General features: G+C 35.4%; 1 protein-coding gene across 3 annotated transcripts in view; it reads left to right on the top strand.

The window, feature by feature from the left end:
• Nucleotides 1-27,752, top strand: part of ASCC3 (activating signal cointegrator 1 complex subunit 3) — a 222,247-nt gene that overhangs the window by 132,564 nt on the left and 61,931 nt on the right. For all 3 annotated transcript variants that reach the window (XM_039360142.1, XM_039360140.1, XM_039360141.1), the window contains 15 exons: nt 690-866; nt 2,036-2,261; nt 2,723-2,877; nt 5,602-5,700; nt 6,631-6,799; nt 10,234-10,454; nt 11,291-11,376; nt 12,099-12,265; nt 12,384-12,529; nt 12,626-12,746; nt 14,178-14,320; nt 21,472-21,609; nt 22,527-22,647; nt 23,580-23,712; nt 24,483-24,608. In XM_039360142.1, the coding sequence (XP_039216076.1) occupies nt 690-866; nt 2,036-2,261; nt 2,723-2,877; nt 5,602-5,700; nt 6,631-6,799; nt 10,234-10,454; nt 11,291-11,376; nt 12,099-12,265; nt 12,384-12,529; nt 12,626-12,746; nt 14,178-14,320; nt 21,472-21,609; nt 22,527-22,647; nt 23,580-23,712; nt 24,483-24,608 (2,228 nt within the window). The remainder of the gene's footprint in view (nt 1-689; nt 867-2,035; nt 2,262-2,722; nt 2,878-5,601; nt 5,701-6,630; nt 6,800-10,233; nt 10,455-11,290; nt 11,377-12,098; nt 12,266-12,383; nt 12,530-12,625; nt 12,747-14,177; nt 14,321-21,471; nt 21,610-22,526; nt 22,648-23,579; nt 23,713-24,482; nt 24,609-27,752) is intronic.

Raw genomic sequence — 27,752 nt, 5'->3', positions numbered from 1 at the left:
TTTTCTTAGCTTTCATATTGCATAAACGGTCAGTGTTTGAGGGAAATGGCCTTCAAGCGATTCCTGTCAAGTGCAAACATGCACCTTCTTTAAACAAGTTTTAGGCTAAGAACATTTCAGGAAATCAAAGAATATGTAAATTCATCTCTGTTTTGCAAGTAAGAATGAGAAATTGGAATACTATGCATTATTCAAACTGTAGATATGAATACATCTTTAGTTATATTAAATCTTAATCTTATTAACAGTGAAAGCCTTAATATCCTGAATCATAGTACTTCAGAGTTTTAAGCTAAAAACATAATACGCCCCATGCAAACTGTACCATTTTAATGAATGCATTTAAAGTTAATTCAAGTTTGCCCTAATCCAAAATGACTAGAGGTCAGATAAAAAGGGAAATCTTATCAGGTGAACGATGGCATGGTCAAAATATTTAATTTGTGGGGTACATTTTTATCTGTCAATGGTAATCTTAATAAAAGGTGATGCATAATGAAATATAATTGTGACGTTATTAAGATTGTTTCAATTAGGCTCCATTAAGTACAGTGCTGGGAGACTTGTTTTTCAGAAACTGTAGAATGTTTTAAAACACATTTATTGAGAGATAATTGACATTTAATTTGCATGTGGAAGATTTAACAAGTTGCACCAGCCTTTTCAAAGTCCATTAATTTATATTTCAGGTGAGAGAAGAAGAAATAGAAGAGTTGGAAGCCATGCTGAGCAATTTCTGTGAACTTCCTGCACCCGGTGGTGTGGAGAACAGTTACGGGAAAATAAATATCCTTCTGCAAACATATGTTAGCCGAGGAGAGATGGATGGCTTTTCCCTAATTTCAGATTCTGCTTATGTTGCACAGGTAAACCTTAGTTCTTTCTCCTACCAATGGCTTACCTAACATACACAGAAATACACAGAAGTCTATGTGTTTATGTTCTAAATTGTCAAGCAATTTAGAACTGGAAACTGGGAGTAGTATTTTTGTTTTTAAAAACTATAGCTTTTCAACTTAGGATCTTTTCCACAACGACATGTGTACCAAGGTACTTGTCTGTCTCTAATGAAATCCATAAGTGCTGCAAAGGGCTATAGCAATGATGGCGAACCTTTTAGAGACTGAGTGCCCAAAAACTGGCCCCACCCCCATTCCACTCCCCTGCCCCGCCCCCACTCTGCCCCCCTATCCCCCTCCCCGTCTGCCCACAGGACCACTCACCGCCTCCAGGGCCCGCCGCAGATTGCCCAGGCAGCCCAGCAGTGCTATGGCGGCCACACCCTCTGCCTGCGCCCTGCAGCATCAACTGCATGATGAAGTGTGAGAGGGCAGAGTCTTGTCTACGCTGCTTGGTTGCCATGTCGTTGGCTGCGCTGCTCCGTGTGGACCACACTCGGGGGCGACTCTCCTTCAGGGGGGCTGCTGGAGAGGAGGGAGTCGCGGGGGGAGGCAAGGCTGGGGCAATGGCATGTGTGCCCACAGAGAGGGCTCCAAGTGCTGCCTCTGGCACCCGTGCCATAGGTTTGCCACCACTGGGCTATAGAGTATATTCCCTTAATTAAGCAACCGTGCTGATTCTGAATATTGTTATGTAGAAGTAAGAATTATAGAATATATCCAACAATTCTTTCAGTGGCTACCCAGATATTTTTTAATTTTTTATTGTTATTATTTATCATTATTTTAATTATCATTATCATCATTTTGGAGACTTCTTTCTGTTTCAAAGTGATGTATGAAGATAAAAAAGACATTAATGAACAAATGTAAACAAAATTATTGTGTATACTGCCAAAAGAAAAAGAATTGTCTGGTGCTGGCTAGCATCTGAAAATGTCATGCAGAACCACGTTCTGTGGGAAAATGTGAAACACCCAGTTACATCTATCTGTAGGAATTTTCACAATGTAAGTTCCATAACAGAGAAGATCCCGAATGCCAGCTATCATTGTGACTCTGATTCAAGCCAGTGAACATGACAGTAGCAAAGGATTAGATGTAATATTGCATGCTATCATTGCTTTATTTGACAGAATGCTGCACGTATCGTTCGAGCTCTTTTTGAAATATCCCTTCGTAAGCGATGGCCGGCAATGACATACCGACTGCTAAATCTCAGCAAGGTTATCGACAAGCGACTATGGGGTTGGGTCAGCCCTTTGCGGCAGTTCTCTGTCCTGCCACCACCAGTCCTTACCAAGCTGGAACAAAAGAATCTCACCATTGATAAGTTGAAGGACATGAGGAAAGATGAAATAGGTAGGGTGCAAGGGGAGTCGGGGAAGGGGGGAATGAATGCATCTCAATATTTAACACTCTGTTTCACTTGCTGTTCTACTGTAGAGCTAACTTCTAAGGGTTTAGAAGTTGGAAAAATATTTCTCTTGCAGAATACTCCGAACCTAAGTTGTCATGTACTACCTGATGCTTAAGGATTTAAAAATATGTCTTAATCTGACTATTGGGTCATCTGGTTTAGTACTATAAATACTGACCAGCCTCATCAAGAGATACCAGGAATTTTAAAACAGTGAGTGATCTGCTGTAGAGTGAGAATTCTTCTTGATTTGCTTCCCCAGGTTGGGGAAGGCTGGTCAGAGTAACAGTCAGATAACACTGATAGCCTTGAAACCATAAAAGACAAGCAACAAAGTTCCTTTGCCTTCACCTACTTTAGATATTTATAAACATTTTGTTTCAAGTTTCATATTACTTTGCAGGTCATATGCTTCACCATGTAAATATTGGATTAAAGGTCAAACAGTGCGTCCAGCAAATTCCTTCTATCTTGGTAGAAGCCACCATCCAGCCAATTACTCGTACTGTACTGAGAGTTAGGTTAAATATCACTCCAGATTTCAAGTGGAATGATCAGGTAACAATGCCTAGAATATAAAGTCTGCAGGACATATTGATAATGTGGGCTCATCTAGATGTAATTTATAGGATATGTAATAATAGGGCTGGAAGGGATTTTGGAGGCACTGCTGTTTCTCCTTACCGCCTTATCTCAGAAAAACCTTCAGATATGTTCTAAGAAAACAATACTATAATTCAATAGTTTCAGTAAGCTTGGAAGTACAATGGAAGCTATGGTTCCCATACTGGCTATCGTTAGCTATGCATTTGTGGTCTGAATTCCTTGTAGGGCAGCATTTATAATAAGCATATAAGAAAATGAGCCTATTGGTCCTCTTGTGCGTGAGGGCATGTAAGTAGAAGGCAGACCCCTCGCTTCCTATATTATAAGGGTTCAAATGTACCTCATGGTCAGTTAACTGTCTTTCATTTATCAAAATGATTTGTTCACATCATCATCATCATCATAATGTTGGAAGGTACCTTGGAGGTCATCTAGTCCAACCCCCTGCTCAGGCAGGAAACCCTATACCATTTCAGACAAATGGCTGTCCAGTTTCTTCTTAAAAGCTTCCAGTGTTGGAGTATTCACAGCTTCTGGAGGCAGGTTGTTCCATTGATTAATTGTTCTAACTGTCAGGAAATTTCTCCTTAGTTCTAGGTTGCTTCTCTCCTTGATTAGTTTCCATCCTTTGCTTCTTGTCCTGTCTTCAGGTGCTTTGGAGAATAGCTTGACTCCCTCTTCCTTGTGGCAACCTCTGAGATATTGGAACACTGCTATCATGTCACCCCTTGTCCTTCTCTTCATTAAACTAGACATACCCAATTCCGGCAACCGTTCCTTATATATTTTAGCCTCCAGTCCCCTAATCATCTTTGTTGCTCTTCTCTGTACTCTTTCTAGAGTCTCAGCATCTTTTTTACATCACGGTGACCAAAACTGGATGCAGTATTCCAAGTGTGGCCTTATCAAGGCATTGTAAAGTGGTATTAATACTTCACATGATCTTGATTCTATCCCTCTGTTAATGCAGCCTAGCACTGTGTTGGCTTTTTTGGCAGCTGCAGCACACTGCTGGCTCATATTTAAGTGATTGTCCACTAGGATTCCGAGATCCCTCTCACAGTTACTACTATTGAGCAAGGTACCACCTATACTATACCTGTGCATTTGGTTTCTCTTGCCTAAATGCAGAACCTTACTTTTTTCACCATTGAATTTCAGTTTGTTAGAGAGCACCCTATGTTCAAGGCTTTCAAGATCCTTCTGTATCTTAAGCTTATCTTCTGGAGTGTTGGCTATTTCTGCCAGCTTGGTGTTGTCTGCAAATTTGATGAGTTCCCCATCTATCCCATCCAAATCACTGATGAAGATGTTGAAGAGTACTGGGCCCAGAACAGAGCCCTGGGGCACCCCATTACACACTTACCTCTATGTAATGCAGTTCCATTGAGGACCACATGCTGAGTATGGCCGGTCAGCCAGTTACAAATCCATCTGGTGGTGATGCTGTCTAACCCACATTTTTCGATCTTATCAAGTAGTAGTTGTGGTATACTTTATCAAATGCCTTACTGAAGTCCAAGTAAATTATATCCACAGCATTTCTCTGGTCCACTAATTTTGTCACCTGATCAAAGAATGCAGTAAGATTTGTCTGGCATGATCTGTTTTTGACAAACCCATGTTGGCTCTTGGTAATGACTTTGTTTGCCTCTAGGTGTTCGCTGATTCATTGCTTGGTTATCTTTTCCAGAATCTTCCCAGGTATTGAGGTCAGGCTGATAGATCTGTAATTTCCTGGATCCATTTTTTTTCCTTTTTTGAAGATGGGAACTACATCAGCTCTTTTCCAGTCCTCTGGTAGTTCCCCAGTGCTCCAGGATCTTTGAAAGATATAGTTCAGTGGTTCTGAGATCACATCTGCCAGTTCCTTCAGAACCTTGGGGTGTAATCCATCTGGTCCTGGTGATTTGAACTCATCTAGAGTAGACAGGTGCTCACTTACCATTTTCTTGCCTATCTTAACTTGTGTTTCTAATCTGTTTTTTTACGGTACTATTTTTGATAGGTTGGACTGTTTTTTCCCTTTGTGTAAAGACTGATGCAAAAAACCAGTTAAGTAGTTCTGCTTTCTCCCTGTTGCTTGTCAGCTTCTTGCCAATTTCTCCCATTAATGGACCAATCATTTTCTTCACTTTTTTCTTGTTTTTTACATGTTGAAAGAAGCTTTTTTTGTTATTTTTTTACTTTTGTCACAAGCCTTAGTTCATTTTGAGCCTTAGCTTTCCTCATTTCATCTTTGCAGGCTCGGGCTCTTTGCTGATATTCTGCTTTAGTTATGTGCCCCTCTTTCCACTTTTTATACTTGTCCTTTTTGACTTTCAATTTATCAGAGAGTTCTTTATGCAGCCATGCTGGTTTCTTTTGAGAGCGGTTATTTTTCTTCATTAGTATTATGCTAGACTGGGCCTTTATAATCTTACTTTTCAAAATTTTCCAAGCTTCCTGAGTTGTAACATATAGCATATTCCTCAGCATTGGATATTTTATTATCAACATGGTTGATTGTTGATTATATTGGTTACTTTAATCAATCTCACATAGGTCGGGAATGTCACACTCAGAGTCAGTTAGATGAATGGGAGTGCCATATAAGCCCAGTGAAATAAATAAATAAAATGAGGACATTTTTAAGAGAACATATATGTAACATTGTGTATTTACTTTGCCTCATAGGTGCATGGAACAGGTGGAGAGCCCTGGTGGATTTGGGTGGAAGATCCTACCAACGATCATATTTATCATTCAGAATATTTTATTATTCAAAAAAAGCAGGTAAATCTATGCTGTATAACAGTATAGAATGCATGTATTATGGGATAGTTTCCTAAACACTAACTTCATATTTATTTTTACAGTGTTTTGAAAAAATAGGAAGAAACCCAACCCTATACAAGTATTATATCACACTAAATATGAATTAAGAAGATTTATTTATAAAAAATCTATCTTATATATTTTATACTTATTAATAGTTACTGGTTTATTAATTATTACACTGTATAACATGATTTTATAAAACATTATTATATAATATCACAAAATCTCTGACACAGTAATACATATTGCTGCATCCTTTGATTAGTCATAATATTGCCTTTTCCAAAATAGACAGATCATATTTTCTGACAACTATTCCTTGATTTATGGAACAATACCACATTTCCAACCTCTCAGTGTGATGTTTTTAACCTCCACCGCCACCATCCCATGTCCACTACATCCCTACATCCAGTTAAGCAGTCAGATTACACAGCTTTGGTACATAGCTCAACATTACTGCAATATATTTAAAATTTAAAGTTTTCCCCATAAATCTGGTTATATCCATTATTACAATATCCTGAAATTCGCTCACTCATATATCACATAATGATATATGAGTGAGCGAATCCTAAGTTGAAGATATCTCCACTGTTATGAAGACTAAATTCAATTTGGTCAGTCTTTAAGACAATTATACATAACGGTTGATTCAATGCCATGACTCATCTTCTGCCCAAACTTTCCAATAGAACAATTTTCCATAAATTTTGAAAATAAAATTTTTCTACAGAGTTAAGTATCTATGAGTCTCATTATCAAAACTCAGGCTACTTTTTCCATACCTGTTTTATTTCCTTATTTGTGTACATCTATATAATAAAACAGATCATCATGTTAACCACTGGAAAAGAAATAACTGTTCATTTTTTTCAACCTTAGGTCATTGCAAAAGAAACTCAACTGTTAGTATTTACAATCCCAATTTTTGAACCATTGCCCTCTCAATACTATATTCGTGCTGTTTCTGACCGATGGCTAGGAGCTGAGGCTGTATGCATTATTAATTTCCAGCATCTGATTCTGCCAGAGAGACATCCACCTCATACAGGTAACATTGTACTGAGAACTGCATTCCTGCATAATTATATAGAATTTATTTCTTAAGTTGTTTACAAGTATTAAATATTGGAGTGTTGGGAGGGGGGGTGCTACTTGTTTATAGTTTAGATTTTCATTGATTCTCCACACCAGTAAGATCTATCATGGATGAATGTATGTATGTTGTAATTTATAAATAACTTACAAATCTGCCCTATTGCCCAAGCCGACTATGATTTTTTTAAAAATGAAGGGCAGCATCTCTTAAGCCTGTTGTATTAGCTCATACCTCACAGCATTTTTCTGAAATAACTCTTATGTGATCATTAATTTGTACCACAAATGGGAAAAAAGTGAGGTTGTTATTTTTAATAGCTATATTTGTTTGCTTAATGATGCCTTATAGTAAGAATTTATTTTACTTTGTACCATTTTCTAAAGTCTCTAGTTTACATAGAAACAGGTGGTGCATAGCCTGTTTGCATAAAAAAAAAGCAGTGGCACATGAACTTGTTCACCAAAGACCTATATACCAATATGCCTATTGTTGTGGTAACCTCTATTATCATTAAGCCTGGCTCATTTGCAATTCAGCTTAGAGAATGCTTTCAGAAATATTCATGTCACGTGATATATGTGGGGTTCTTTTTAAACATATAAATTCATATGTGTATCTGCTGTATTTGGTATTGTTGCTCTGTATCTAATCTGTCTGGCTAAACATGTGTACCTATTTATCTAATTGACTGGTCAATGAGTACTATTCAGAAGAAGCAAAAAGATATTTACACATCAGCAAATAGGAGACTTTGAGGATTTATGGTAATTGACTGCCATTCCCATCTGGTTCCTGTGAAACAATGAAGTGCAGAGAGGTCCTGCTAGCCAAAGATCAAGAAAAAGGCCTTTTTTTCCCCCTCTGACAGATCCCAAGAAATCACAGCATTAGCAGGGGATGATGAAAGAGTTCTAAAGTATCTATGAAAAGTATGTTCAAATATCAAGGCTTGAAGCCTCCACAAATTTTATGGCTCTCCAGCCATTCCTTGCTGTGAAGCATCCTGAAAGGGGTACTGAAATCTTGAGCCAAACCAAACTTCAAAGAAAGCATCTGTGTAACAGAATCATTGCAGTTCTCTGCTAATTTACTAAGAGTCAGGCTATATACACGCTCCAACCTCTGTACGCCAAACTTCTCAAGTGTTTGACGGAGAGACACCTCCAAATGTAATACTTTTTTTAAAAAATGTCTAGTTACTATTAGAAACTTAATACAAAGATGTAGGCACGGATGGTTCTAGCTGAATCTGTGTGATTTTATATGATAATGTGTCACTTCTCTTTTGTTGCATAACACTAATTATCTTGCCTTTACTCACATTTGCCCTTTGAATAATTTCTCCCTTTGGCAGAAATATCAAATTGAAATTACTACCAGTGCTACCATTACTACTATTTAAATTTTAATACCATCTTCCTAGAATTTTAAATATAATTTCTAACACTTTAATTTTGCCCTGCCTGAAAACTGACAAACAGTTGGATGTGTGCAATGTGTTGGTGGTTCACAAAGGCTACTACATTCAACACTGACTGAAAATTTATTTAAAGGCCAGGCATATAATAATCAAGTCTAAGTGTATGGTATAATGGTATCATTTACCACAGCAACACTGTTTTCTTTAAGCTGACAAATTGGCAAATTAATTAATTCACTATGTTCCTTGTAATCAGTGTCTCCTAGGTTTCTAGAGATAGCACCAAATGCTGAAGAACACCAATCTGCATAATTGATCCTTTATAGAATATGTAGTTTATTATCCATTTCCAATCTTTAGCTAGGACAAAATATTTTTTTACCCATAAGAGTCCTGATCAGGCACTGTCCTCACATATAAATCTGAACAAAGAAGGATGGTGATTTCTTCACCTCTCTTAACTGTCCTGATAAGGTTACTGAAGAGTTGTTCTCCATAAATCCTGTGCACAGTTCAAAAATGCTTACATTCCCATGTACTCCAAAGTACTTTTTCCTGTTATTTTCCAAATCATGTTCCTCTTTTTGGAATTTGGACTGGATTTTTGTCCTTTTCATAAGAAGAAGTAGATCTTCCATTCAGAGAAGAGGCATACCATCTGTTTATTTTTATGATAAATATATTTTGCATTTTGTTGCATGGTCTGATAGATGTGGTTGATTTAATAAGATTAAATGAAAGAGATCATAAAGTATGTCCTTGTGTCATTCTTGATTAAACTACTTACAATTTTACAGTTTTTATAAATGTATGCATCATATCTAAGAGGCTAGATCAGTTTATAAATTAAATTGATCCTGGTTTTCAAGTATGATGCTGTATTGGAATAATTACACAGCAAATTAAAAAATATCTAAAACAAATTTCCCATTTTATGTTCTATTCAATTAAACAGAACTTCAATATTAGCAGAAAACCATAAAGCTAACACAGAGGCAAAATAAAATTAAATAAACAGATTCATAGCTCCTAAATAAAATGTCTAAGAAAAATAGTACTTCATTTATATAAGTTTTAATTCCAGAACTGCCTGTATTATTCTCTCTTCAAACATCTCAAAAATACATACACATCCTCGTCTCTTGTCTCCATGTAGTAGAAACAACCAAAAAGAAGAAAACTTGATGATGTACTTGAGCAGAAAGAATAACCTTGAAGAACAAGAGGAAAAACTTGCGTATCTGAATGCATTCCCCCCCCTTTAAATTTTTTTTTTTGTGTGTGATAACTAAGGAGTCTTGTCTGAGACAATTACTCAGATTACACCTCTGTCCCAAACACAATTTTCTTTGATTTGACTGTTATCTTGATAGTGGCTCTTCCTTCTGTTCATCAAGGTTATTCCATCTGCCCATTAGAGATGGGAGTAAGCAGTGAAGAGGAGGGGTAGTGCTGGTAAGGAAAGAGAAATGTGGAGAGATGAGGTGACAATAGAAGATAATTGAAGGAAAGAAAATTCTTTATAGGCATTACCCAAAGTACTAAATTTGCAACATAAACAGCCCTTCCCAAGCAATGGCTCATCTCCAAAAGTATCTCAAGTTTGGGGATTTGGAGAAGTCTCAACTTCCCCTTTTTTTCACTTTCAAATCAGTATTGACTCCTGGCAACTTCCTGGACAGTTTTCTTAGCAAGATTTTGGAAGTGTTTTGCCATTGCCTGCTTCCTAAGATTGAGAGTGACTGTCCCGAGGTTACTTAGCTGTCTTTGTGCCTAAGGAAAGACTAGAATTCACAGTCTTTCAGTTTTTAACTGGATGCCTTAACCACACCACCAAACTGGCTTTCAAGATGAATTAACCCAGAAAATTATATCTTCTTGCTCATCTATATGAATCCTTATATGATGTTTATTGGGATTTTCATAAATACTTTGTATTAATTGATATGTATTATTACATTTTTAGAATTGTTGGACCTCCAGCCTTTACCCATCGCAGCTTTAGGACATCCCAAATATGAAGCTCTCTACAAATTTACTCATTTCAACCCAGTTCAGACTCAGATATTCCATACATTATATCACACAGATAGTAATGTACTACTTGGAGCGCCCACTGGTTCTGGAAAGACAGTTGCAGCAGAATTAGCCATCTTCAGAATTTTCAATAACTATCCCACTACAAAGGTTTGCAATACATTTTTTTTTCTCTGAGAAATGTTTGTTTTCTGTAATCTGGTTTTCATTAGGACTAAATGAAAAACGGACAGTTAGTATTACATAAGGCTTACTTTTTATCTGAGTTTGTGTGTTTAATGAAAAATTCCAAAGTAACAAAAAAACCCTGCTTAAAATGAGGGAGGGGGGATGCTTTCTATTAAAAAAAATTATGACTGATGGAATTTGTCATTATTTTAGAATATTTCTATATTCCACAGCGTCAAACTCTTTTCTGGGTAGTTCACAGATACTACAAAAAAACCCAAAAACCAAATATGTTAAAACTAGGCATTCTAGAGAATAAAAGGTTTACCTGATATCAGAAAAGCAATTTTTATATTTTAATTTCATTTGGATTTAATTGCTTTGAAGAATGAAATAATTTTATCAATATTGGAAGTTTTTAAGAAGAGACTGGGCAGCCATTTGTCTGAAATGATATAGGGTTTCCTACCTGAGCAGGAGGTTGGACTAGGACCTCCAAGGTCCCTTCCAACTTTTATTATGATTATGATTATGATTATTATTATTATTATTATTATTATTATTATTATTATTATTATATGTTAAAACTAGGCATTCTAGAGAATAAAGGGTTTACCTGGTATCAGAAAAGCAGTGTTTATACTTTAATTTCACTTGGGTTTAATTGCGTTGAAGAATGAAATAATTTTATCAATATTAGTTTAACATCAATAACAGTGAAGCTTTAAATACAGGCCCTGAAATCTAAATAAATAATTACTGTATATTATAATGATTTTGTATACTTTAATCTTGTTTTGACTTGACTTGTTTTGTAGGCAGTATACATTGCACCCCTTAAGGCACTGGTACGGGAAAGAATTGAAGACTGGAAAATTAGGATTGAAGAAAAGCTTGGTAAAAAGTAAGCTTTTAAAAAGAAGTTCAGTAATCAATAGAGATGGGAAGGTTTATTTCCTTGATACCTGCTTGCTGCAGTCTTGAGAACTTTCAACTAATACATAAATATTAATGTATGTAAATTTGGTGTATTTATGAATGTTCCTTACCATAATACCACATACAGTCCATGAAATCTGAAAACTGTTTTCTTAAGAATATATTTATGTACAGATAACAAGCTCTAGAGACTTTTAAAATATTTCTTTCTTAATATATGTATGCATACAAATCCAGCTTAATAAAAGCTCCCTGTGTTATTGATTGAACTTTATGAACTGTACATGAAACAGTTCAAACTATTTTCTAGACTTTTTGCAGTTTGCAGTCACTTTGGAAAAAAATGCATTCTGATTTGGCTAGAAAATTAAGCAAACCTTTCTCTCCTGTAGCATGGATTTTCTTACCTAGGACCTCTATGTTGCCATCTTTCCCTCCTAATTACAGCAGCCTAGGACCTGCTTGTGAAAGGAATTGCATTCATTAGGATGGCAATGCACTCCTTTTGGGACGGGGAGTGGAAGTAAACACAGTATTAGGAATACTATTGTGGTGTCACCCTTACGTTCAGAGCGAATAGTGTTGTTCCTCATGTTCCTGTTAACATTCAGGACCAAGTCACCGTTTACAAAGTGATAAAAATGTGTGTCCTAATATTTCACAATGTCCGTTTGACTCTTTTTACAGGGTTGTAGAGTTAACAGGGGATGTAACTCCTGATATGAGATCCATTGCCCAAGCTGATCTTATTGTTACGACACCGGAGAAGTGGGATGGAGTCAGCCGAAGCTGGCAGAATAGAAGTTATGTCCAAAAGGTTTCTGTCCTCATCATAGATGAGATACATCTGCTAGGTAGGAATTGCTTTGATCTTTATTGTTGTTGGAACTGAAATATGTTGGCATTGTTATTTGGCACTCCCACACCTATCTATAGCTGTATATCTATATCTTCTTTTTTATATTTTCCTAGGGGATGAGAGAGGGCCTGTCCTGGAAGTTATTGTATCTCGGACTAATTTCATCTCGTCTCACACAGAGAAGCCTGTCAGAGTAGTTGGTCTGTCAACAGCATTAGCCAATGCCAGGGATCTAGCTGATTGGCTAAATATTAATCAAGTACGTAAATGATGCTTACAGTTGAACCTCTGAGCATTATCTTTAAAATATCTACAGCCTTAAGCTTTGAAAAAATAACCTTATTTATCTCTTTAGATGGGGCTATTCAACTTTAGACCGTCCGTGCGTCCAGTTCCATTGGAGGTTCACATACAAGGTTTCCCAGGCCAGCATTATTGTCCTCGCATGGCTAGCATGAACAAACCAGCCTTTCAGGGTATGCAGCCTTAGCTATTTCTTTTGCCTAATACTATCAGCAGACAAATGTATAATACATGTTTTTTGTATCTTTAAAGAATGTCTTTTTAACAACATGGCTTATGTGTGGGCCCTCTACATTTAAAGAGCTAACAGCACAGAGAGCAACTGAAATATATTTCAGACAGAGTAATTACTGTTACCATTTGACACTGTGAAAATATTTTCCTATTAGTGTGTTGAGATTTACAACATGTAAATCATTCTCAGTATTAATTCACTAGGAGATTTGCTCCTAATGGGATCTTTAAAAAATGTAAACAGAAATTGGACATCAAGTTAAGCTTGCATAATTCTAATTTCACAGCATAGCCATAAAGTTCAGAAATGTTAGTGCATCCAAATATGTCTCTGTTTTCAACTTTTGATTCTCACACTGGAAAGGATAAATTTAAGAACCACATTCATATTTTATTAAAGCATGTACTGTGTAGGTTCCATAAGGAATATTTATTATATCAATTAAAAGGAAGTCCCCAAATAAATTTTGGGTTGTGAACTGCTGTTAATTGTAAGGAGACAGTTGTGAGGTGGCTTTTTAGCTGATCTAATTAGCCTTATGACAGAAGCGAAGTATTGATTGGAGACTAGAGACCAATCTTGGCAGTTCAGATTATTTACACCTCAAAGAAGAGCATTGTAGAAAAACACTAATGAACTATAAATCTGTCCAGAGCTGTTCAGCCACACCTGTTCCTGAAACAACAAAAAAATCATTATCTGTCAAGCTTTCTATCAGGAAATAGATGTATTGATTTTTATATGAAGAAGAGACAATGTCAGCATTGTCATTTGTTATATGTATACACGTGTATATGCCTATGTTCCTACTTGTTATATTGTCATTTGTGTTAAAAGTAGATTGTCAAGTATCCTTCAAACCTTTCAGAAAGTAATAATTATTTTTACATTCAGTATTTTTTGTATTTTAAATAGTGTGTGTCTATATGACTATACTTGAAGGAATGCTGTTAATACTTCTGTGTTCTGATCAAATTACTATAGTAGTATAATTTAGGGAAAGTTTTTGTTTCCTTATGTTTGATAGAATATAGTTATGCATATGTCAACAGCTGCCATTATAAACTTTATTTCTCAACCCATAAAACTGGTAAAAGCTGGAGCTTTTCATTTTGTGCATTTAAAAAAATGCCATTTTGACTGCTTTCCTTTTTTGCTGTATTGACTGTTAAACCCCCACTCTCCCCCCTCCATTCCAGGAAAGTTGACTTTGCTATAATTTTAGATCTTTGAAATAATTTAAAAGAAAAATGTAATTATTTTATATTTTTCATAACAATATTGACACTACAAGAAGAAGCTGCTGAAGGTGATACTAGAAATGAGAAATTGCATTCCATCGTATGATTTTTCTTTTGTATTTTAACAGCCATTAGAAGTCATTCTCCAGCCAAGCCAGTTCTTATTTTTGTATCATCCAGACGACAAACTAGACTTACAGCTTTAGAACTCATTGCTTTTTTAGCAACTGAAGATGATCCAAAACAATGGCTGAATATGGATGAGAGAGAGGTAAATTTTTTATTACTTGAATTAAGTGAATTACAATTGAAGTTTTTATTAAAAAATAGAATTTGGTGACTTTATTCATGTTTTTGTTTTGCTTTTCTATATCACTTTTTTGACATAAAGTTGTCATATACAATACTTTTGATGCATTAGTTGAGAATGGGCTTCAGGGTTTTATGTTCCTTTAGTCATTCCTTGACCTCCTCTTTCAAAATACAAGTTCCCATAACTTCATCCACCAGAAAATGAATGTTTCATCATTACTAAAGGAGAGTTTATTTCTATAAAAGGAGCTGTAACCAGAGTTCAGAGAACACTATTTGCTTTCCAAGAGCAAAAAGCCAGAAAGATGCATGTTATTTTGATTCCTTAGGCATTCTTGTTGTTGTTAGTTGCGAAGTCGTGTCCGACCCATCGCGACCCCATGTACAACGTTCCTCCAGGCCTTCCTGTTCTCTACCATTTTCTGGAGTTCATTTAAGCTCACGCCTACTGCTTCAGTGACTCCATCCAGCCACCTCATTCTCTATCGTCCCATTCTTCTGTTGCCCTCAATCTTTCCCAGCATCATGCTCTTCTCCAGTGAGTCCTTCCTTCTCATTTGGTGGCCAAAGTACTTGAGTTTCAACTTCAGGATCTGGCCTTCTAAAGAGCAGTCGGGGTTGATCTCTTCTAAGACTGACCGGTTTGAATGCCTTGCAGTCCAAGGCACTCGCAGGAGTCTTCTCCAGCACCATAGTTCAAAGGCCTCAATTCTTTTGTGCTCAGCCTTTCTTATGGTCCAACTTTCACAGCCATACATTGCAACTGGGAAAACCATGGCCTTGACTATATATACTTTTGTTGGCATTATCCTACAGTATTGCATACATGTCTGCATGCATGCTTGAAATAAGCTGTGACTTGTTTGGTTCATGTTTTCAGATATAACATGTCTATGTTTTTAAAACCATGAACCATTATCTTTGATGTTTTTAAAATCTCACAATAGATAGACTTTAGTAAGCAGCTGAAACCCAAGCTTAAACTGGCTTTGGATATTTATGTATGATTTTTACTATGGCATAATCAGATAGAACGTGATTTTTCAATATTGTCCTGTATTTCTTCCTCTTTTTATAGACTATTTAGGGCTTTTCCATGAGCTTCTTTAATCAACAAGTATCACGCAACCAAAAAACCCCCTCCAGAATGGATGACATACATGTACCATTTTATTTCACATGTCTTCAAACGTCTTCCCAATCCACTTCATTTTTCTTAGAAATTGAAGGTTAAGAACATTTCTGAAGTTTTATGTAAGGTCCTGAACATGGCACAGGAACATTTGGTCCCATAAAGAACAGAATAATCACTCTTCTCTCTCTTTCTCTTTCTCTTTCTCTTTCCATCTCTCTCTCTCTCTCTCTCTCTCTCTCTCTCTCTCTCTCTCTATATATATATATATATATATATATATATATATATATATATATATATATATATATGTAGGTCTTTGGTTATTTGGGTTTTCTCTCACGTAAAATTGGAAGTGTCTTGGCGACGTTTCGACGAAGTCTTATTCGTCATCTTCAGGCTGGTGCTTTCGGCTTCGTGCTTCTAGGAGCAATGTGTGGTTGTAGCTGTTTCCTCCTTTTAACTTCGTGCTTCGAAGTTGAAAACAGCCTGAAGATGATGAATGGGACTTCGTCAAAACTTCGCCAAGACACTTCCAATTTTACACGGGAGAAAACCCGAATGACCAAAGACCTACATACAAACACCCGCGAAAACCTCAGAAAACATATATATATAACATACACTCACATATATTTGTCTGTGTACATACAGTATGTACCAAAGGTCACGTCCCACAAACAGCTTATTATATCAATTACATTAAATGTTTGAATTGGTTGCCATTTTCTTATAAACTCAAAATTGTTTGTTTGATATATAACCTTTAAACATTCTTAAGTACAGCAACATTTTTTCTGATGTTTGCAAATTCTAACCTAAAAGTAAACTCTTTAGATCGTCTGTTGGCCTATGAGATCTGTCTTGGTACATCTGGCATATTAAAATAACAACGCGCGTGCACGCACACACACACACACACACACTTCCAAAATGTACTCTCATTTATGGAAATAACTAAAAAAAGCTTTTTGTGCAGCTTTTCATTACGCAAACAGTAACAGATATCAGTGGCCTCTTTTTGTTTTTGCCAGCTATGCCACTGTTGTGAACCTTATAGCAGTTTGTTTCAGTGGACATCAATTTCAGATGTCTTTTTACAGATTTCTAGATGCAGTAGTATAAGAGGGAGGATTAGGCTTTGGCTTCCAATAAGTACAGCCATCCTTTTTTAATGATTTTTTTTTCTTTTGTGGTGTAGGATTTTTTCCTTGTAGGAAGAAGGGTGCTACCTTCTCTTTGAAAAATAACTGTAAAAGCACACTCACCATAGACTGAGAGTAAAGCAGTTGTCATGGTCAACTTGAGTTTTGAGATCCCTTGAAAGCAATTTATAAATACATTTTCATTATTCCATTTTTACCACAAGAAAGGGAAAGAGACACATGGCTGGATGTTTTGTTTGTAGTGCCAAAACAACTCTAATATTGAACATATTGGCTTCAGGGAACAGAGGTTTGAAAGGCTATTGCTGTTCCATCTGAAGCAGTAAAAATGTCACAGATTAGTCCTGGATAAGATAAAGCAAAATAAATGTAGATTGGGCATAAATTCAAAATAGCACAAGGGGAAATTACAGATTTAGTCTGAAGGTTGCAATAATGATTGCAATATTTTATAAACTATAGAATTTGCTTGATAAAGATTCTAATGCCAATGGGAGTATATAAAAGTTGAATACATGAAATTCATATCTGTTTGTCTGAGATGGTTGTCCTGTGCTATAGTTTGACATTTCCATTGCTTTTAATTTTGAACTGGATTATTGTCAAGCGTGTGATATTATTTTTGTTACTTATACTCTAATGTCAGTGTGATTTTCATAATTGCATAATCAGATTATGTGTGATTTGGGGGGGAGGTATTGTATGTTTCATCTTTTTACATAATAAGTGGAGTTTTTTCATGAACTTGTTTAAGCAGCAAGAAATACACGCGCGCACACACACACACACACACATACACACACAAGAATGGGCAATAAATCTCCAGATACTGTCAAACTTGATGCCCTTCATACCAAGTCAGCACAGCCCATGTCAAAGAATGATGGAAGTTGTAAGCTGGAGGTCATGCACTGTTCACTTCTTTGTAAAGTCTTAACACTGGGCTAGAATGTGCTAATGTTATTTCTTAAATTATATTTATTTATTGGCGATATATTTATCTTTACTTTTTACCCTAGAGTGAAGAGTAAGTTGCATAAGTTGTTGTTGACCTTGCCTGAATAGTTTGTGTTCCTGGGAAACAGATTAGGTGGAAAAGATATAACTGCCTGAAAATTACTGCGTAATTTAGATTCAGTTCTAACACTATCCCCAGTATTAAGTCACAACACTTAGAGTGATGCATATCAGTATTTTTGTCTATAAATAATGTGGAAGAAGGATGGGAAGAATCTGTCTTTGCATTTTTAGCACTACTTTCTTTTGCAATATTGAATGATGTTGTGTGTTTTTTTTTAAATGTACCTTAGCACAGGGGCATTTTAACATTGCACAACATCTGTGCCAGATGTTAAATGTGTGATTATACTTTGTTTTAAGACTTCATCACTTTCCTGATTCTTTGTACAACCCATCATTCTTTACTGGCCATTTTCAGATCATGGATAAGCATTATACAGTGGCATATGGTCTGAGTCTGAGGTGCTTTGAAAAGGCTACAGAGTACTAATAATGAGGATTCCCCGAAAATGGGAAAACCAGGACAGCAGATAATGCTTTGAGAAAGTATGGGGTTTTAGCATCTTGAAACAATATATCACACTCAAAGGGACAAAATTGGACTGCGCAATCTGTTAGCTCATTCTTGTCCAATCTGGTCTCCTCCTTTCTTTTGGAGCCAGCGGTCTTGTCATCGGCTTGCTGAATTATACTCTGACTGGAATGAATTTCAGACACAGGGTAATGTATCTACTTAAATGGAATTCTGCCTTCTTTTTTTAACAAAAGCTTTTTAGCTATATTTTTAATATATATTAATGCTATATCATTCCTAATTTTACACATATGTAATAAATAAAAGAAAAAAATTCTACTTCCAAGTTTGGCAACAATTTCCATAACCTTGTCATGAACTTTATTTATTTCTTTACTTCCTCTTTGCTACTTTAAAATTGTGCAAAGCATATTACTGTCTGCTTTGAAAGGAATCTTAGGCTCAGATTTTAGAGATCACAATATGAATGAATGTGCTTATAATTAAGTCAAGTAAAAACAACAGGGTTTTTTTTCCTCAGTATCAACAGGTTACATTGATTTATTAGGAAAGATCTAATTTTTATTTGTTTTATTAATATTACAATCAGCCCTTTTCAATAGACTTAAAAGAAATTTTATTTGTCATGTGAAAATGTAAGTTTTCTTTGAGCTTCGAATAAATTTGGATATGTTTCAGGCAAATTACCCTTGGTCATAAAATTGATTCATTCTTTCAGAAGAAAACTGCCATGTATGCCTTTGGATTTGTAGAAGATGGTATCTTGAGTAAAATAAAAAATGCATTTATTACATATCCTATATATATCTTTACTTAAATACAAGTCTTCTGAGTTCACTGAAATTTAGGATCATAACCAAAAGTCTATTTTGTACTTTGAAGAATAATTATTAAGCAAGGGCTACCATAAACAGTGGTAGCCCCTTCTAGATTAATTAACTTATTCTCGTGCAGCAATCTGGAAATTGTTCTTTCGGTAACTTTACCACTTTTGTCTCAATTTGTTAAGATAATAAATAATATCTATTTAAAAAAATCATCACACAGGAATTTTTCACAAAATGTTTTCAGAATTCTACAGTCATGGTATGTGCTCACAGGTTATCAAGATAGTGCTGTAATTTTCACTGTGTTGCTATACTGATTTCTGTGAAAATAAAAGAGGATATGTTAGAAATAAAATAAATAAAATAAAATGACCCATTATTGACATAAGAGAATGGCAGGATATATAGCAGAACTCCTGATAAAGGTGCTTTGGTTTTTACTGTGATAAATACATGGCATTGCAAACATAATCGACAATACCTCAGGTCACAACACTAGTACAAGGCGGTGGACAGATTGGATCTTGAATGCGATCCCCAGCCTAGCAACTCTTAAATGCATCCCCTCTGAATAAACACCCAGTGGTATAAATCAGAGTCTGTGGGGTGAGAATGTTTTATGATGAAGCTTTGCTAATAAAATATACAGTTAATATTATAAAACCCGTGATCCAATATGAATAGGAAACAAAGTGATGTGAAATTCTTACATTATGGTCTGTACTTAGAAGAACAAGTGAGCAAATGCAGTGTCTGTACTTGAATTATTTAGTGTTATTTGTTCCAAGGAGAAACCATATGCCTCAGTCACAGAACAGAACCTAGAGGATTATTACCTTCTGTTTTTGTTCTTGATTGTTTGTTTCTGACTCAAAGTATTATTTGAAAAATGAAGTCTGTTACTACACAATCCTATTCTCTGTCTGATTGACTGTACTTCTCAGATAGATTTGGATTACAGCAGAATCCATCTTTTCTTTTCTTTTCTTTTCTTTTTTTCTTTTCTTTTTTTTTTCCTGTGGGAGGACTGATCTAGAGCTTTCTTAATACCATATAAACTTTTTGGTAGCAGGACTACAACAAATAGTGTCCACATTGTAATCATTATCAAATATTTTGTGACATTTGCATTATATTGTTTTCTGTCTGTTTTTTTTAAAAAAAAATAGTCTAAATTTAAGTAGCTTATAAAGCTGATCTTTGGAGTTTCTTGTATTCATGAACTTATTTTTCTTTATTAGCCAATGGGGGGAAAACAGTTTCTTCATTATTGATAGACATACAGTAATATTGATGCCATAAACAAATTTATCTGCTGTTATTAATCTGCTACTAAGATAAATTGTTTTGTTTAATATTTTAAAGAAAGCAATAATGCTTTCCAGTCTACAGGTTTCTGATATTATACCATATATTTTTATGTGTTCTGTGTAAAAGCTTAAAAAAACTCTCACACACTGCTTGAGACAGTGTTTCTGAGATTTGCCAACTTTTCAGAAGCAGTTGAGTAGTGTGTGGAAGATTGCTTTCAAATAGGAATTCCAAAGATTTATTTGTATTTGTCACAGGTTGTGTCTTTGCAGTTGGTCTTATAATTATTTATTATCTGAAAATTGTTCTGACTTAAGTTGGATATTATTTTGTGTCCCTGGCTTGATCTATAACATTTATTTTGTGCCAAGTTCTGTTATTTCACTGGTTTGTTACTCCTAAATAAACCACCACGCAGGCCTTCCAGAACGGGACAGAAAAACTGTGGAAGAGCCTTTTGTGAATTGTAAAATCCATGTATGTTTACTATATGCATAACAGCATACAGGTAGTCCTTGCTTACTGACCATTTGTACAGCAAACTGTCCAAAATTGTGATGGTGCTGAACAAGTGATAGACTGTTTGTGAAGTGTCTGACTATTTCCGATCTTCCATACTACACTCCATTTATCCCTTATTGGAACTAAGTTATACCAGCATCACATTTGCTATCCCCATATCTTGTCCTTATCCTGCTTCTGTTTCCTCTATGCCCAGTAATGCCGGTCTTCTGATTTTTCTACTAGAGAATGGGGGACAAAGCCTAACAAATTATACCCACATTCAGGTGGTAGTTGAAGAAGACTAAAACACTACTTTTAACACCAGGTATTATTGATTACTGTGTAAACCTCTCCCACTTATGGGCTGAGGATGATATGAAGATACTACTATAGGTGCATCATAAAAAAAGTGCCATGACAGATTTATGCCAAGGTTAAGTTTAAGAGGCGAAAAAAGCGTTTAAATAATTTAGCAGGGGAACTGTTTTTTTTCTTCATTTATAAAATGTTGTGAGTAGTACTTTGTTTTGGAAACCCCTTTTAATTAATATTCCTGCTATTGATGAAAATGTTCTGAAAGGTTCTCAGGTAAATCTGTTATCTTATGTGTTACAGATGAATGTCATCATTGCAACAGTACGAGAGTCTAATCTTAAACTGACCCTGGCTTTTGGAATAGGCATCCACCATGCTGGCCTTCACGAACGGGACAGAAAAACTGTGGAAGAGCTATTTGTAAATTGTAAAATCCAAGTATGTTTACTATATGCATAATAGCATACAGGTAGTCCTTGCTTACTGACCATTTGTACAGCAACTGTTCAAAGTTGTGATGGTGCTGAACAAGTAATACATATGACCGCTCCTCAAAATTCCAGTTTTCTCACTACCCCTGCAGTCACAAGACCATAAGTTCTGTAGTTGGCAACCTGCTGATACTTATGCTAGTTGTGGTCATAAGTGCTCTACAGTCATGTGGTTGCCATTTCCAACATTCCCCATGGCTTCCCACAAACAAAGTCAACAAGGGAGGTTGCAAATTGTTCTAGTAAATCACCCCAGACTCCCAGCACTTGTGTGATACTGTGCTCTCCTCCCCCCAGCTTCCTTGTTCTTGTGCCAATCTTCAGTCTCTTTCCCCTAGCCTCCCTATGCTTGGACCAACCTGTGGACTCCTCTCCGGCCTCATTGTGCTTACATTGCACTATGCCCTGCTTTCCCTGTCATCCCTGTGTTCATGCAGCACCGTATCCTGCTTTCACCATCCTCCAGGTGGTCTCCTTTCCCTGTTTCTCTTGCCTCCTTGTGTTTGCACAGCACTACAACCTTCTTCCTCTGGCTATTCTGCATCTCCACACTGGTGTGGTGCTGCACCCTACTTCCCCTACTATGCCCTCACGCATAGCCTGTATTGGGCCTCCAGGGCCTCCCCACCAATCCCAGGGCCTCCTTACCTGGGACTTCCACCATTTCACTCTTAATGACCCACATATCGGCAAAAGGAACTGCCAGGATTGTTGTCACTAAGCAATGCAGTCATGTAACATTTTACTTTACGATCGCATCACTCAACAACTGTTATTGCAACCCAAAGATTACCTGTATGAGAGACATTTTATTAACTTTGAAAAGATAAGTTTTGTTTACACTGACAATCTTTTCCTTTTTAGGTTCTTATTGCTACAAGTACACTAGCCTGGGGTGTCAATTTTCCAGCACATTTAGTAATTGTTAAAGGAACAGAATTTTATGATGGCAAAACCAGGCGTTATGTGGATTATCCAATTACAGGTATAGTCACAAATTGAAAAGGTCTATTTTACTCTAAGAAAGATTAAATGAATCTTTGTTCCTAAAAATGAAAGAGAACTAAGCTAAATTACACATGCCACATGTTTTGTTCAGATTTTTCAGTAGTAACAGGATCATAATTCTCTTAATTTTTTTGATATTTTAAAGAAAACCAGAGAATTTACAAAAATGTATTATTTATCTTCACTTCTCACCCATTAAACAATATAACGGGTTTGTTTTAAAATTTAAAAATAATGCTTTCAGTAGAATATAAGAAATAGCATTAGAGCTGGAAATAGTAATTTTATCCCTGTGAATTACAAAGAGGAAATAAGGTGACATAGATATATACGTTATGTAGCTGATATGGTATAGAAGCTGCAATCAAAATAATTCATTTATGTATATAAAGTTCCAAAGAATAACATACACAGTTTAAAAGATCTCAAATCATGCCTGGGATTTTATGTTTGTTTCCTTGTTCTATCTAGTACTTATCAGAGATGTGAAATTATAATGTTTAAAACATCTTTCTATGGCATTTGAAATCTTGGAAACAATATATCCAGTCCCCATTATTTTTTACCTTTTATGACCAAAATTTCACACTTAGCAAGTGGGATGATGTTGTTGGATCTTTCATATAAGCAGTTGAAGTCTGTTTTAACTTTCTTTTTATAAATTGGAAATAACTGGAAATAACTTCTTAATGTTTTTTAAAAAAACAGATAAAGGTTTATATTTTATCTGTATAATACAACATTTTAAAAAGGCATTATTGTATAAGCAAAATAAATGCAATACATGACTCTTAAGTAATATTGCTGTGTTTAAAAATACTACTTGATGTTTCTGAAAATCTACTATCTAAAAAGAGTGAATGAGAGAGAGAGAATCTGTCTTATGTTCTTACTGTTTCACTTTCGTAGATGTTCTTCAGATGATGGGACGTGCTGGTCGACCTCAGTTTGATGATCAAGGCAAAGCAGTGATTCTGGTTCATGACATCAAGAAAGACTTTTATAAAAAATTCCTTTATGAGCCTTTTCCAGTGGAATCCAGGTATAAGAGGAACATATATTGTTTTGATATGAATCTATAATATTCCATTAGTAATTATATTTTCTATGCCTGCATACTGAACATTGACTGGCCAAAATCCATAAAACCTTCTGGATCATTTTTCCCCCTCCAGATGGATTTCTTTCATAGATCTTCAACTTAAATGATCAAACAGTGTTACCAAATAAATCTATGTCAAGTTTTAATTACATGTCTCCAGTGTGGGGGTATATATATATGTATGTATGTATTTTTCTAATGTATAGATAAATATATCTGTAATGAAATCTGGGTTTATTTTCTTTCTTTCTATGCGTGTTCATGCATAAATAGGTCTTGTTTTTAGAAGTTAGAGAATCTTAATGGTAGATAGATGTCAAAATATATATCACAAGAACTAAAATAGTAAAATAGTAACATTATTTACAACCAACAGTGTTCTTTTAAAGTATCTATATTTTGATGGCTCAGCAGTTTTACAATGGGAATTAATTCTGTGTTTTTCTATTCATAGCTTCCAAATAAGAAAAGGAAAAGAGTAACGATCTTCCTTCAAAATAATTTTGCATTTGTGCATTCAATTGTGCTAAAATAGCAGACTCCTAGTACAGAAATCTAAAATATCTAGTAGGTTAATTAATACCTGTAATCAGATTAAACTAAAGCCAGGTATTAAAACTGTTTATCTGCTAAATGCAATTTTGTGGATTTTTATAGCAAAATTATCTCAAGAAAGATGGTATACTATTTATTTGTTTATTTTTGTTCAGTTTACTAGAAGTTCTGTCCGATCACTTAAATGCTGAAATTGCTGCTGGAACTATAACTTCAAAGCAAGATGCAATGGATTATATCACCTGGACCTATTTTTTCCGCCGTCTTATTATGAATCCCAGGTAAGTTATTACATTCTTCATCCCTATCTGAAGTGCCAAATGAAAGACAAGAATTCAGGCTATGTATTTGGTATGTGCAAAACGCATTGTTCTTCCTATGAACCGTATGTTCTGGGGACAGTTTTGCAGTTTCTAGATACAGATCCTCCAAACCAAAATCAGTTCACAGAGTTCTATTATGGAAACTAGCTTGTTTTGGAACTGGTCTACCTCCAGAACCTTCAATCACTTCCAGAATCTAGAAACCATTGAATCATGTTGGCAATAGCATGCTCTGTCTGCAAGAGTAACAAAAAATTCCAGGGTTTTCCAACACATTTCTCATCAATCATCTATACTAGAGATCTCCAAATTTGGCAACTTTAACACCTATTGACTTCAATTCCCAGAATTCCTCAGCCATCATGGTGATGATTGATGAAGTGAACTCTTTAAGTCAGAATTAATATTGCTATTTATTTTCAGGTGAAATTCTATAGATGGTTAGAAAGAAAGCGCATTATTGGTTAACCCCAACAATTACAGATCAATCCCACACACTTTGGTCCAAATTCCAATTTTGCTTATCAATTAAGCTTTTAACTGAGGAGGCAAATAACCTCTTAAGTTTTAATTATTGCAGTATAATTTTAAAATATTTTCAAAATTCAGAGAAAATTAATTTTCTCATCAGTTTTTCAAACTTATATTGATTTCCTCCACCTGCCCACCCCAAAAATGCAGATCATGTGACACAGGGCTACTTTTGATTGGGCAGAAGGGGAATTTTGTTGCTTTTTTAAATTCTACTAATTCTTGGCCATGTTTCATTACTAATTCTGTATTTTTATTAAGCACTGAATGACTCCATTTTTTGCAAAGCACTGAGTTTAAATTTCAGAATGAGTCGTGGTAATAATATGGCGAGTTTTAAACTGCAGCTTCTAATGTTCAGTCAGTATGACATTCATTATGATATTCCACCTTAAATATTTTGAGGATTGCAGTGTGGAATAAGAATTAAGTACTCAGCCATATCAGCCACAATGTTGGGGAAGCAAGTATCTGAAAAACCAGAATAACTGTATTAGTGGGACAGATAGTTTGATCTGTAGAAAAAATGTATTTCAAGATAGTCAGTGCTGTGAGGCGAGAATAGTAGTGGTAATCTACTATTACAGCAATCTATAATCCCAGACTCGCCCTTTTTTAAGACTAGGAGCTGTCAAATTCCTGAAATACCCAACCTTTCCCACATATATAATTTGTATCTAATTAAAAAAAATATGAATGCATCCATTGGCCACTAAATATTTCCTACTCCCTTATAATAAATATGAGATTTGGCGCTCCAAAAATAATTTAATACAGTATGAACTTGAGAGCATTCTCTGATACTTTTTACTTTTTTGATTTTTAACCAATAATTAAAACCATGTTTGTTTGCAGAACAAAATATTAAACACTAGTACCAAATACTTTAAAAAAATCATTACAATACAGTATTTGATAGGAAAAGAAAGTAATCTTGACTCAATGTCAAAGCACATAACGTTTTTATATATATATAAAAATGAACTGCTATCAGTTTATGCTGTCTTGATTTCAATAAAATATAAGCATAAATTGGTTTTCTGGAATGAGATTCTTTCATTAAATATTCAGTTCCACTTTAGTACTTTTTAATTTTCCATATAGGACTTAATTCTCAGAACAAAGGCAAGGATAGTGTGTCTTTTGTTATAGAATTGCCAGTCTATTGTTTAGAATCCCTAGGGCTGTGCACACTTTTCAAGTGATTCAGAAGTAACACAGCACCTCTTTGTTTATTAAATGTTTATTAAAGAAACTTGACTTCTTTCAGCCTTCTGGACAAGCCTAAAAAAAAAAAAAAGGATGCCACTAGTTTAAGGAATCTATTTGGTAGAATTAATATGATATTTAAAGCAGAAGACTTGCACGGGAACCTGGAAAGGGTTGGGCAACTCTAATGAAGAGAGTTGCTACTTTCATGTGATGTTCAAACATTTCTCCCCCAAATCATTATCAAACTATGCACAAGGTTATCATTCTTGAGAATTTTCTGAAAGTGCAATTTATAACCCACAGGAAATGAGCATAATGGTTTCTACTCTCTCTGAATTGGCAACATCAGTCTAATGAGCAGAAGCCAATTATGTGTTTTGTTAAATAGAAACAGTGCCCCAAACCTTTGGAACAGATCTTGAGGGTGTACATCAAATCTCAAGAAAAAGAAAAACAATGCCTGTTGAGCAGATGGATGTCTACCTATTGAATTTAAAATATGTCACACAACTTACTATCTAGAAAGACTTCATATTTATATGGGGGGGGGGAATTGGTGTTCAGTATTTCCAGCAATCAGTTCCTAGGTGGTATTCGTCCATTGCTTCACTTTTTTTCTATCTTGATTCAGAATTTCCAAAGATCTATTCCCTCCTCTTAGCCATTTAATATAGTATTAAGCCAGCTGGGCGGGCTTCAGCTCCCTGAATTCTTCAGCCAGTATGGCCATTAAGTAGTAAGTATTTGTGTCTGTGTGTGTTTGTGCGTGCGCACATGCATATTTACATACACACTCATATGCATATACCATGCATATATACTGGTCTGCTTATGTTGCACAAACTTCTATGTCTGTTTTGTCAAAAATTATTTTGTTTAATTCTTAGTCAAAACAGAACTGCTGGCTTCAATAGAAAGCCTTCCCAATTATAATTGTAATTAACATTTTATAGGACCCAGGATATAAAGTCTAGATATGAATCTTTCTTAGCAGTTGCACAGAGCCCATCAGGGATGTAAAAACAAATATAAATAGTGATTTTATCAGGCAGAGCAGTCCATAAGTCAGTTTAAGCATGGTTCAGAGTAATAATTCTCATACTAATGCTTTGCTGTCCAGCTTTTCCTGGCATACTAACCAGCTAGTTAGTTTCATTCTCTGCTATCTTATCATGCTATATTAAGGACCTATATGAATTTGTCATAAATGATAAAATGCTTGTTACAGTGAATATTCCATGCATACCCTGCTATGTTCATATGTAGTCATTCGGTGTGCAAGCCAATTTTCATATAGTTTTAAATGTCACCAGTTGCTAAAATCTAAGATGCAAATTGGGCAGGTAGTAACAAATGAGC

The sequence above is a fragment of the Crotalus tigris genome, unplaced genomic scaffold (assembly GCF_016545835.1).
Source record: "Crotalus tigris isolate CLP2741 ecotype Arizona unplaced genomic scaffold, ASM1654583v1 scf7180000019156.414591, whole genome shotgun sequence".
Lineage (NCBI taxonomy): Eukaryota > Metazoa > Chordata > Lepidosauria > Squamata > Viperidae > Crotalus > Crotalus tigris.
The sequence above is the reverse complement of the archived record's forward strand: the minus strand, read 5'-3'. Positions and strand labels throughout refer to the sequence as shown.